General features: G+C 51.5%; 1 protein-coding gene across 2 annotated transcripts in view; it reads right to left on the bottom strand.

Moving 5' to 3' along the window:
* TMEM63C (transmembrane protein 63C) overlaps positions 1-12,962 on the bottom strand; it is a 70,132-nt gene that overhangs the window by 20,368 nt on the left and 36,802 nt on the right. For both annotated transcript variants that reach the window (XM_047796544.1, XM_047796546.1), the window contains exons 7-11: positions 11,296-11,333; positions 5,514-5,656; positions 4,091-4,139; positions 2,148-2,256; positions 439-512 (exon numbers count right to left, since the gene is read on the bottom strand). In XM_047796544.1, the coding sequence (XP_047652500.1) occupies positions 439-512; positions 2,148-2,256; positions 4,091-4,139; positions 5,514-5,656; positions 11,296-11,333 (413 nt within the window). The remainder of the gene's footprint in view (positions 1-438; positions 513-2,147; positions 2,257-4,090; positions 4,140-5,513; positions 5,657-11,295; positions 11,334-12,962) is intronic.

Raw genomic sequence — 12,962 nt, 5'->3', positions numbered from 1 at the left:
ACCTCAGGGCTGATCTCTGCTCATCTGAGATTTGCTACATTGTTCCCAGAAGGCACAGAACAGGGCCAGGGGGCAGAGATGGAAATTGCTGCTTACGGAGAGAGAATTAGTTCCTATATCTGGGTTTCAAAAGATGCCTCAGGATGACCTGCCCTAGACAGCTGTGGTCTGAGGGCTCCCTGGGCTCCACAGTTAGAGGCACAAGGGAAAAGAAGACCAGCACCCCCATCACACCCATGCTGTGTAGGAAATCCCTGACTTCACACCCCCAGCTCTGGCCCCAGCCTGGGCTCCCCCACTGTGAAAGACTGGTCCTGAGCTGAGTCTGGGGGGAGCCACCACCTCCCACCCCACCATCCTGTGCCACCTCACTATGAGGACCAGGCAGGGTTACCAGGAGAAGGCAATCCCCTGCCTCAGCCCGCTCGACTCACTTACTGAAAATGCTTGATGATGATTTCTGGGTCTTGGATGTCCGTGGGGACATAGGTGATCATGAGCGTCCTTGTGACCTGGGTGGGGAAAGTCAATAGAAAGAGAAGACTGTGCTCACACAAGATTCTTGGAGTCTGGGTCTTCGCGTGGCCTGAACCATCTGGAGCAGGTCTTCTACGGCACATCAGGCTGACTCCTTGCTGGGTAAGCCAAGTGCCCACTTCCCCAGCCTGTCCCGGAGGTCAGCAGGCGTGAGAAGCTACAGGCAGGCAAGCTACACCTGTTATCCTCTGTGGCCCCCTGTGGGCCCCTTGCCATGGACGGCCATGGTCAAGGGAGGAAGAGCCAGAGGCTGCAGACATGGACATGGCCGGAGGAGAGTCCTCCTGCTGGTTTCTGGTCTCCTTGCCACTCTGCTGCTCCAGGTGATGTCGCACCTCGCTGGGGCATCCCTGACATCAGACGGCGCGAGAGTTGGGAGGTGAGCTAGACTCTGGGGAGGGAATGGGGAAGGCCCGCAAAGGTCACATTTTATTTTCTGAGTGAGAAACGTCTGCCTGAGCCATCACCTCCAGGTGACCAGTCTGGTAAACTTGCTGCAAGAGAGGGGAGTCTGGGCAGAAAATTCTGGTGACAAGAGGGAGGCTGAAGTAGCTGAGTCCAGACTGGCCAGGAGTGCCCAAGCCTCCATGCCTGCCAGGCTGAAACATTCGGGGTTACTTTTCAGGCGTATGCATATTAGGATTCTGGGGTGGGGTAGAGTGAATTAGTGCGTCAGGATAGACAGCTTGAAGGAGTTAATCTCTCCTTTTTTTTTTTTTTTTTTGGTCTTTTTGCCATTTCTTGGGCCGCTCCCGCAGCATATGGAGGTTCCCAGGCTAGGGGTTGAATTGGAGCTGTAGCCACCGGCCTATGCCAGAGCCATAGCAACATGGGATCCGAGCTGTGTCTGCAACCTACACCACAGCTCATGGCAACGCCAGGTCCTTAACCCACTGAGCAAGGCCAGGGATCGAACCCGAAACCTCATGGTTCCTAGTCAGATTCATTAACCACTGCGCCACGACGGGAACTCCTGCTCTCTGTTTTATCTGAGGCCTCCTCTCCCAGAAGACCTCCCCTGCCTCCCCCAGTGGTCCTTCCTGGGATCACCTCTCAAATAATGCTACTCAAAGCCTTGTCTCGGGTGGGCTTGGGAGACACAAACCAAGATGGTGGGGGCCCACAGGGCAGGACATGGGGCCTCCGACCTCAGGGAGACTGTGGAAGGGCAAGGAGCTTAGGCGCAGCAAGAGTGGGCAAAGTAGTCAAAACATCTATCCAGAGTCAGCAGGGGGCACTGGCTGCTGAGGATGGAGGCCTCCTGCTGGTCCAGGGGTTAGTTAAGCCTTTAGTTTGGGGGTGGTGGGGAGGCCCAGGGGTCCTTGGAGAGGGTCCAGGGCAGCAAGGATGCAGGGGAAGAGGCACCTGAGAGCAGCTATTTACCAACCAGTTTGCAAGTATTTCGAGGCTGAACCACCCAGAAGGATGTACCAGGTGATGATTCGCAGGGACAGGCGGAGGCGGCTGGCCCTGCCAGGTGAGACTGCCCCCCGCAGGTGCGCAGGACTCGCCAAGCTCGGATGCTCTGAAGGCTGGGAGGGGGATGGTCCAGCAGGGGAGGGGTCCCGGCTGAGAAGGAGTTACTCTGGTAGCTCTTTTCACTTACTCACCTTGTAGCTCTTCTTGGGCACAAACCCTAGGCAGTGATGAGTCATGAAGAGGAAGTTGGTGATGAAGTATAAGAAAGCGAAGAGGCTATGCAGCCACAGGAACTTACTCCTGCCGAGAATACGATACAGAAGGCATGAGACCCTCTTCCACCCCACACAGTCTCCCCCGATCGGTCCCTCCCACCCCCATGGTCCCCCAGGGCCACCCTCTGGTGCCTCTGGACACTCAGGCACCTTGGAAGGGAATGGAGAAGAGGCCGTCCACTCCAGCTAATAAAGGCTAGCGTTTATTGAGTGCTTGCTATATGCCAGACTCTAGTGGCACTAGATGCTTCATGTTCATTTTCTCACTAGACTCTTGCGCCACGTGAGGGTAACACTGGGGATATCTTTACTTTACTTGTAAGGAAATGAGGGCCAGAGTGACTGCCGGAGGTCACTCCTGGCTGTGGCTGTGCCAGGAGGCAGGCCCAGAGCTGCAGAAGCACTTACGCTCTTCACCCTATGTCACGATGCCAGTGGCTGTGGCTCAGCGCCCAGCCCCCCACCCCGACTCCCCACTGGCCGACTGTGAGGCCAAGAGCGGGGGCTACCTGGCCTCTGTGGTGGGGGACTCGGGGGCCAACCACAGGCCTGGAGGAAGGAGGGACTGGCAGACCCGGCCCCCCTCCCCTGGGATAGGTACAGCGCTGGCGCTTGGGCTCTGTGCCTGTGTGATGCTGCCCCAAGGCGTCCGGCCAGGAAGCTGCTCAGAAATCAGGGCCACCTTATTTGGTGCAGTTTGAAGAGAGAAAAGCTGCCTTGCTTCAAAACATCTCCTCACCACTGTCCCGTGCCAGACATTTCACTGAGAGCATTCCCCATCCAGTTAGAGGCCTCTTTTCTCAATTTTTTCAGAGGGGGCAAGGTGACATGGTCCCTAAGGAACATTCTGGCTCTCTGCCAGTGTGGATTTATGAATGTTGAAGGATCTTTGCTGCCCCGGTAAAATTCATTTCTTGCTAGGAAGGTGTAGCCCTTAGACCAGTGGCCAGCCTGGCAGAAGCTGGTAAGCTCTGCCCTGGTATTGGCAGCACCCGGATTTTGGAGTCTGATGGATTTGGAGTTGATGGAGTCTGCAGGGGTGCAGGGGCAGAGGATCAGGGTTGGAGCAAGGGGAGGTGGGGCGGGAGTGTGCAACCCCCACTCTCGCCTGTGGAAATGCTGCTTCAGCTTTGTCAGGAAGCCAGCCAAGCCTGGCCCAGAGATGCACTGGTCCTGTTTTCGCAGCCTGGACCAGCAGGAGCACATCGGGTTTAGTACAGATGGATCTGGCCACCAGCTGGGTTAGCTGGTGTTAAGATCCACAGGTTTCTGGACCATGGGGGCTGGAGGGGGCTTAGAGATCATGTCCAGCAGCCCTTCCCCCACCCTAGATGAGGGATGAAGCTCAGAGGGGGAGGGTGCACTGCCCCCAGACTGGGGCCAGCTGGCTCATGAGTGTGAATCCAGCTCCTGTGGTTCCTCAGTCTCGCCGCCGTGGGAATCAGGTCTGTACTTCACTCAATGATATGAGGGTTGACCTGAACTATTTTGTGGGCAGGGAAGCAATACCTTAAACCTTCCTTGCTACAAAGTTTCCACCTGTTGGGAGGTGGGTATGTTAAACAAAGGGACCATTTTCCCAAGTCTTCAGGAGTAACAGGTTTAGGTGGTTCCACCCATTACAGAGATGGGGACGCTGAGGCACCAAGGACACGGTCCCACCAAGAGAACACAACTTCTGGTATCCCACTCGGGCCCTGGATTTCCAAAGAAACCGGGCCTTTCTTATCAACAAAGCGCTACCCATGTTTGGGATCCACACATTGGACCGTCTCTCCACCACTCCCCCCGCCCCCGGCACCGCCCCCCCCCCCCCCCACCAGCCCGTAGAATGGGACGTAAGAGGATCAGGTACCTACTCTGTGGCGACATTGACAATGGTGGTCCGACCAAAGTGACTATTCCAGTCTGAAAGAGAAGAAAGTTGCTCACCTCAAGCCTGGCTCCTTGATTGCTTGGGCGCCAGACTTCAGGGTTCCTCAGTGAAAGCCTGGAGTCGAGAGATGCTTGCCTACATCCCGCTTTTCCTCTTAGTTTCCCAGAGCTTGCCCCCAATCCCCCCCTCCACCAAAAAAAAAAACAAAACCAGCAGAGGCCTCCTCTCCTCCTTGAGATGGCTAGCTGGGGCTCCTGGGCTGTGAAGCGGGACCGAGATGTGGCACCCCCAGGGCACAGCTGGCTCATGACAGACATTGGGAAATGCCCCGCCCGGAGCGGAATGATGAAATTAGCAACACTGCTCCCCTTGGCAACCATCACAAGAACCCAGAACTCCAGAAGATGCGTCACTGCCTCATTCGGACAGAGCAACTCCTTCTGGCTAAGTACATGACTGTGTGGGTTTAGACATCTCTAGGTTTTAGGAAATGTGTCTACAGCCACGTCTATACTGCTTTACACTGTCATTGCCAACACACTAGCTCTAGATTCCTAGGGTGAGAATCTAGGAAGATGGGACTCCGTAGTTACTCTGGTACTAGTACTTGGTAGCATAAGTATGGGTCCGGCCAAGGAGGCACAGGTGGAAACCTGAGCAGTCGGGGGACAGCTGGCTGCCACCTGGATGTTTAAGGTGCCATTCTGTACTGTCTAGTTGCATGGCCTTCATTCGGCTCTTCCTGGTGAAATATTGGCTGTTATTCACTGAGCACCCACTAACAGGCACAGTGCCAAGTCCCTGACACGTACTATCTCCCAGTTGCTATGACATTGAGGAAACCAAGGCCTCGGGACACTGTATGGGATGAAATAATTTTCTGGGAAGCAGATGTGGGTAAGAGGTGGGAAACCAAGATTCTTCTGTCTTTGAAGCCCACGCCAATGTCGCCCATTACATGACTCTGTCAAAATTTACCCTGTTGTAAGGAGTGTGGAGAGACTCCCTATGAGAAATTTTGCACTTAGGGTGCTGTGTCCATCAGAGTGGGTAGCGAGAGAGAGCAGGTCCAGAGCTCTTTGCAGCAGGTGTCATGTCATAAAAGGCCTCCAGGAACACCTGGGCAGGTGCAGTGTGGAACCACGGATATTTAGTTTTAGACCACATTTCTACTCCATGCTGTCTATGTGCTAGGCCCTGGGCCAAATTCGTATCAAAGGAGGTATGGTCTCCAGTTTCCTTAGGAGAAAACTTAAACATGGGTTGCCTAAGGTCACATAAGTCATTTGGAGAAGTGGAATTAAAATTTAGATTTCTAGTTGCTCAAGACTGGAGCTCTGTCCCACCTACAAGGCTGCCTCTTAGGTCTAGTGGGCTGCGCCCAGGGCCCGCTGAGCTCTGCCTACCCAGAACATTTCCAGTGTAGTTGATGGGCAAAATGATGCCCAGGGAGGGGACGCAGAGGATAAGCACAAAGACGATGAGATGATACTGGAACGTGATGTAGATACGGGCATCGTCTCCACACTTGCTAATCAGATCTTCATTCCTGGAAGAAACACAGAGACAAGGACATTCCTCAGGAGCCAGAGTGGCCACGACTCAAGTCAGGGGGAAATAGAGGAAAGGGAGAGAAAATGACCACCCTACCCAAGCTTTAATCTTTATAAATATTACCCTTCTCTGGAGTTCCCTTCGTGGCTCAGCAGTTAACGAATCCAATGAGGATCCATGAGGATGGGGGTTTGATCCCTGGCCTTGCTCAGTGGTTTAAAGATCTGGTGTTGCTGTGAGCTGCGAGGCAGGTCACAGACGCAGCTTGGATCCCGCATTGCTGTGGCTGTGCTGTAGGCCGGCAGCTGTAGCTCCACTTGGACCCCTAGCCTGGGAATCTCCATATGTTGTGGGTGCTGCTCTAAAAAGCGAAAAAGAAGTATCACCCTTCTCAAAACTCCTGTTATGCCATAAAGGAATTTCACTGAATTTCACAGGCAAATCAAAGACAGGGCAATGCTACAGATAGGCACTTGGGAATCCAGAAGCACTCTTAAATCAGGCATTTATTTCACCTTTTATTGCTCCACTATGGAGAATGGTGTGGAGGTACCTTAGAAATCTATACATAGAACTACCATATGATCCAGCAATCCCACTCTTGGGCATATATCCAGACAAAACTTTTCTTTTTTTCTTTTCTTTTTCTTTTTTTTTTGCCTTTTCTTGGGCCGCTTTCCAGGTTCCGGGTCGAATCAGAGCTGTAGCCACCGGCCTACGCCAGAGCCATAGCAACTCGGGATCCGAGCCACATCTGCGACCCACACTACAGCTCATGGCAACGCCGGATCCTTAACCCACTGAGTAACGGCATGGATCAAACCCGCAACCCATGGTTCCTAGTTGGTTCGTTAACCACTGCGCCACGACGGGAACTCCAGTTTTTCTTTAAAAAGACACACGCACCTGCGTGTTCATTGCAGCTCTATTCACAACAGCCAAGACAGAAACAACCCAAATGTCCATTCACAGATGACTGGATTAGGAAGATGTGGTATATATACACAATGGAATACTACTCAGCCATAAAAAAGAACAAAATAATGCCATTTGCAACAACATGCTTCTTCAAACATTTTGAGTGCTTGCCACAGTGCAGGCACTGAACAAACCATTAGTGATATCAAGATTTGTCCTATTTTTCAAAAAGTTCTTCCTTAAATTAAAAAGGGATACTTAAAGCTCTACCTGCAGGCAACTATCACCTTTCTGAAAAAGACCTATTTTAGCATAGATCAATCACAGGAATGTCAACTAAAGCCCAGACACGTTTCATTGTGAAGGCCAAAAGTATCTAGGCTATAAATCATCATAAACATTTTGCTATCTGACAATCAGTCTTGGGAGATTTTTGAAATAAGATTTTTTCTTCCAAATGCTAGAAGATTCTAATTAAATGAGTATGAAGTTTAAAATGGTTACTATAATCTTTAACAACACAACACATATTGTTCAGACTTGTACTGGCAACGGAAATTGCAATGTGTCATAACACGGCTTCCTCAGTTTTAGGGCCTTCAGCAATCTCACTTATGACACATTCATAGCCTGATTCTTCTTAAGCCCTCATGAATCTTGATTTTACAGCATACGTGCAAATGCAATAGACACAATTCTCATTTAAATGATGTGAAATTGATACTGCGCTGCATTCAAATGCCTTAAGAAAAAGAAGAGGAATACTGAGAACCACAATGAGCTATCCCTCGACACTGCCAGACCGGCCAAAGTTGGAAAGTCAGTGAAGAAAGTGTTGGTGAGAAGCTGCTGGTGAGGGTGTGGGGTTCTGGGAGCTCTCACACCCTCATGGGTACACACTGGCACAGCCTCTCTGGAGAACAGTTGGCATATTATCTACAAACATTGAATACATACATACCCTATGACCTAGCGATTGCATTCCTAAGTCATACCCAACAGAAATCCATGCACATGGCACCAAGAGACATGAACAAGAACCTCACAGAAGCATTATTTGCAACAGCTCCAAACTGGCAACAACCTAAATGTCTATCAAAGGTAGAATGGACACAGGAATTGAAATATGCATGTAGTGAAATATATATATATATATATAGTGAGATATATATCATATTACATATATGTAATGAAATATGACACACAGACAAAAATGAATGACCATAGCTGAACCCCTATGACACAATGTTGAGTGAAACGTTGCACAAACAATACATACTGTATCATTGCATGTATAAAGTTCAAAAATAGGCAATTTTGAACTGTAGAGTTAGAAGTCAGGATACGGGTTACCTTTTGAGAAGAGAGAGGTGATAAAGGATTGGGAGGGAGCAGGAAGAGGCTTCTGAAGTCTTGGCAACATTCTAATTCTTTATCAGGGTGATGGTTGTATAGGCTGGGCCTTTTGTGGTAAGTGAGCTGGACATTTATTTCTGTGCACTTTTCTGTTTGTTAATACTTCAATTAAACAAATTAAAAGCAATACATGCTTACTATAGAAACTTTGGAAAATAGAAAAGAAGAAAATCATTTGCCTACAACCTCATCAAACCCAAGACAATGGCCATTAAGCATTTTGGTCAATTTCCTACAGTTCCTTTTTTTTTTTTCTTTTCTTTTTTTTCTTTCTAGGGCTGCACCTGTGGCATACGGAAGTTCCCAGGCTAGGAGTCAAATCAGAGCTGCAGTTGCCGGCCTATGTCACAGCCACAGCAATGCCAGATCCTTAACCCACTGAGCGAGGCCAGGGATTGCACCTGCATCCTCATGGATACTAGTCGGGTTCCTAACCCACTGAGCCACAATGTCTTCCCACCACTCTTTAAAGTGCTGCCCCGTGATGTTCCAGGCATCACCCTTTCTCCTTCTCACAATTACTTCTCATCTCTGCTCTAGTCTCCTCTTTTCCCTCTCGCCAGAGACTTGTATCTGTCTTTCTTCTCTCTCTTTTTAAAATTAACCTCTATCTCTCTAAGGCAACCCACGCCTCTTCCCTTTCAACTGCAGCCAGGTTCAAGTGCTCATTTTTTATTCATAAAAAACTCAAGGGGAAAAAAAGTTCAAAAAACCCAACCCAACCCAACCTAACCCAACCCAACTCCCAACTAGTGGTATTACTACCCTTCCCAGAAACTTCTCGAGCATTCATGGCTTCATCAGTTTCCCCTCAATCAAGTTCCATCCAATGTCCTTACTCCCCTCCTCCCACCCACCTCCTGAAAAAGGTGACTTCCTTTTTGTGCCTTTACTTCCTGGACGTCTCCCTATCCCAAAATTGCCCTCCCAAGACCCAAACCCCCAAAGTTGACGTCTCTCCCGAGGTGTCATCCTACTCAACCTCACGGGGTTGGAGGCTGCTGGCACCACAGCCTGGCGCTTCGCACATCAGTGTCCAGGTGCCCTGGAGGCTGCCATCCCACTCTCCTGCCCTGATGACTCTTTCCCTTGGGCTTTTTTTTTATTTTACCCCTTGGGTGACCCATCTGCTCCCATAACTACAACCTCTGTGCACCCATATCCCAAGTCTAAATCTCTGGTTTTGACCTTTCTGTTAAGCTTTAATCCTGCTTTTTTCCAATAGCTTGCTGGTCAACTCACATACTTGCCCTGACCCCCTCTCATCAATTTCCCAACTTGTCATATCTCTTCATCTCTCTACTAGTGGGAGTACTTCCCTTCCCAGAAGCCAGACCTGGCTTTCTCCCTCTTTCCTAACCAGGGGGAAACCCAGAGGCTGTTGCCCCCTATGATCCCCTCCCCTGTTGTCTCCTTGGCGTGGTCTCCCTGGTCGCCACCGCCTCTCGCCTGGACACTGAAAAAGGCTTCTTAGCTGCTCACATTGCCTTTGAACTCTTCCAACTGCCATTCACCCCTATACTCCTGCCTACACTCAGGCATCATCCCGAGTTTCCTGCTCAAAAGTAGTAACTGGCTCTCTGCTGCCTCTAGATCAAGAGCCGAGATTCTCAGGATGGGAGTCAAGATGCCAGCGGATCCTTCGAGCCCCGTCTTTTATCCTCTCTCTTGCTATGGACTCCTGCTTGTAGCCACACCAGAAGAGTTACCACTTCTGGACGCTCTCTGCCCATCTCTGCCCCAAGCCTTTGCTCATGCAGTCCTTAATTTCTGATAGGTCCTCCCCGTCACCATGTCAAAAGTCTTCCCATCCTTCAAGGCCTAGTGCAAACCGATGCTTCTTTGAACCACCTAATTGGAATTAATTTCTCACTCTCCCAAATGCCCTCTGCACAGCAATTATGCGCTCCCCATTGTGAAGGAGGTGGAGTAGGGCTTCTAACCTTTGCTTTTCTAACTAGACTGACTGGGCTTTGGGCACTGGGACTTTGGCTTCTGCAGGAAGAGGGGAGGTCATGCAGAGGAACATGAGAGACTGGAGACGAACGTTTAATGAACATGTATTCATGCAAGCTCGGGCATGTTTTAAAAATTATCAAAGCAAGACCAGAGAAGGTGCCAAGAAGTCAGCCTCCCCTGCAGTCCCAACCCACACACAGACTAGCTGTATCACTTCCTGGGGACTCAGGTGAATGATGAAGGAAGACTAGAGGCCAAAGCCAATGGTGGGGGTGGGGGCAGTCTTCTACCAGTGGGTTGGGTCTCAAATTCCAGAAGCTTCTGGTCTCCAGCCCAGCTCTGGATTCTCAAAGCCCAGTCCTGGTTCCCTGTGCCCCAAAGGATCCCAGGCCCTTCAACAGTGCCCTGTTGTGGCTCACGTGGATGGGATGGGGTCCTGGGACAATGTCTGAATGCTCCCAGCAAGGCCCCTGAATGGGGCGTGGAAGTCCATGAAGGAAGAAGCCCTACAGGCCTTTGCAAAGAAGCAAATGAGCAGGTCCAGGCAGGCCCCCGGTGCAGGTGGCCTCTGAAGTGTGGAGGGGCTGCCCCCTAAGGCAGGCATCACGGGGCAAGGATGGACCATGGGGGAGCAATGTGAAGGCTGGGCAGGGCAGGCTGGGTGGGGGATATTTAAGGAGAGCCCAGGAACATACAGGTTCTGAGGTGGAGACAGCTGCGTGCACATGTGTATAAGTGTGCGTGTGTGTGTCTGCGTGCAGGGAAGGCATGGAGCTCTGATAAATGTCTGCTCTGCTGAGGCATCTCGGTGGTTTCAGGGAATCCGGAGATGACAGGTGACATGGGGTCCATCTCCTTGCCAAGTGAGGTTGGACGCTAAAGAGATCCAGAAGGTGCAGCGGGCCTGTCCCTCTGTAATGGGCACCTGGGCTGGGAGCAGAAGCCTGCCCTTCTGCCCAGCAGGTTTTGTTTTTTTCCATCCTGGCAACCACGAGGAATGACATTCACAGAAATAAAGTGAATAGCATGAGGGAAGGAGGCCTTTGTCTGGGTGTGACCTTCATAAAAGCATTTTTACCCGCATGTGAAAGGGGTCCTTTCCTGAGAACTGTGGCAGAGGGAAAAGGGGCTGTGGGCAACGTCCACTTCCCGGGTCACCAACTGGAACCCCAGAAAGCATCCTCTGCCCAGGCCAGGCTGCCGTGGGTGGGGGAGAGGGGGAGTGAGCACGGGACATGGAACTCAGGCCCAAGGCTGGGTCATTCGTCACTTGGGGCAGGAGACCCCACCCCCACCTTCTCCCAGATAAGGCCCGGAGGCTCAGACAGCTCAGGCACTTACTTCATGGTGATGGTGTTGAAAAACCAGGAATAGAAGCCCTGGGGAAAAAGGAGAGACATTGTGAGAAAATTCAGCGGCTGGGGCATCCGAGGCAGCGGGGCAGGGCTTGGAGGGGCATCCTGCCCAGGAAAGACCCGGACTGGAAATGGTGCTGCGGGATCTGGGCTTTCAGAAATCCCGCGTCAGTTACAGGAAGTGGGGGCTTAGGAGAGAAGGGACTCTGGCGTGGATGTCAGTTGCTTTCCATCTGTCCCTCATCGCTTCCTTCTGGGAAGTAGTGCATCAAGTGGACTGTCCATCCAGTAGGCATCGGCCACCAGCGGTCAGCAGGCCCACGGGAGCATGACCCAAGTGGGGCCGAGCAAGATGCTCAGAAGGGGACTGGTACAAGTGTTGAGAGAAAGGTCCCTCTCCCTCTGAGTTCTTGCACCTCAGTCAACCCCAGATGGCCTAGGGTGGCTTGACTATGAGTGAGACTTTGATGCCACAAGCAAGAGCTTGTCTGAGAACAAAAAGGCTGCTCAGAGGAGAGAGGAGAAGAGAGGGGATCCTGGTGGCAAAGTTAGACTTCCTGGATCTAGCTGTACCTGAAGCAGTTGGTTCTCTTAGATTTCCCCACACTCCAGCCACACATTGACCTTTTATTAGAACTAGCTTGAGCCGAGTTTCTTCTTCTGCATCTGAGGGTCCTGTTGACTAGGCCTCTCTCTCAAGGTCATGCTTTCTGGAATTCCCAGGTGGTGGGAAAAGGTGGCCTTGGTTGGGGGCTGGGAGGGCCTCAGGAGGGAGTCAGCTTGGGGACTGTGTGCAGAAGGTGGGCAGAGGGTCACGGCTCTAAAACTGCCAGATATGGTAGCTGGTGAAGTTACCCGGTGCACGCTTCCTCCTGGGATCCTGGAGGGTTTAGTCAGATCTTGGAAAAAGTGGCAGCTCTTGTTTGGCCCCATCTGGGTCACGATTACATCAGTGAAGCAGGCAGCCCATTTGGTTGATAGTTTCCCCAGGACAACGTGGATCGGGGAAGGGGAGTTCTCAAAAGAGAGCAAGGAGGGCAGGCAAACATGGAACAGAAGCAAGTTCCTTGCTCCCTTTGGCAGGAGACCTCCTTCTAAGCCCTGCTCTGTGTTGAGTGGACCGATAGTGGGAAGGTTCACCATGGGGTGTCCACCTCTGGGCACCATCTCCCCATCTTTAGTCCTAGGGAACTAAAATTGGGATAGATGCCCAGGTGTGAGGCAGAGGGATGAAGGGAAATAGCAGGATAGTGGCAGCAGCCACTGGGGAAGTTCCAGGGACCAGGTGCAGAGCCAGACAAGAGTTGGGTTGAGAGTCTGGCCACCCTTCGCCTACACCCACCTCTGGGTCCAGTGTGCAATTCACTAAGGAGTGAGCAGGTTTCTGATGGGCCCTCGTGGTTATGCCAAGTGAAGGACCACTAGGAAGGGCAAAGGTTGTGAGTATAAGTGTGGCTGATGTGCCCATGAGAAGCTCGTGGACACAGATGTGAGGGAGCTTGGTGGACCCATTCTCTCTCCCGCTCTCTCACCACCCCCACCCCCACGCCCTCTCCCCGGTGTGCATACACATCATAGCTTTGAAAGGTATAAACCATCCAGAAAACCTAGCAGCTGAACAGCGGGCCTGAGAAGCAGACAGCACCGCCCCTC

This window comes from Phacochoerus africanus, chromosome 9 (assembly GCF_016906955.1).
Source record: "Phacochoerus africanus isolate WHEZ1 chromosome 9, ROS_Pafr_v1, whole genome shotgun sequence".
NCBI lineage: Eukaryota > Metazoa > Chordata > Mammalia > Artiodactyla > Suidae > Phacochoerus > Phacochoerus africanus.
This window is presented reverse-complemented; position numbering and strand designations above follow the sequence as displayed.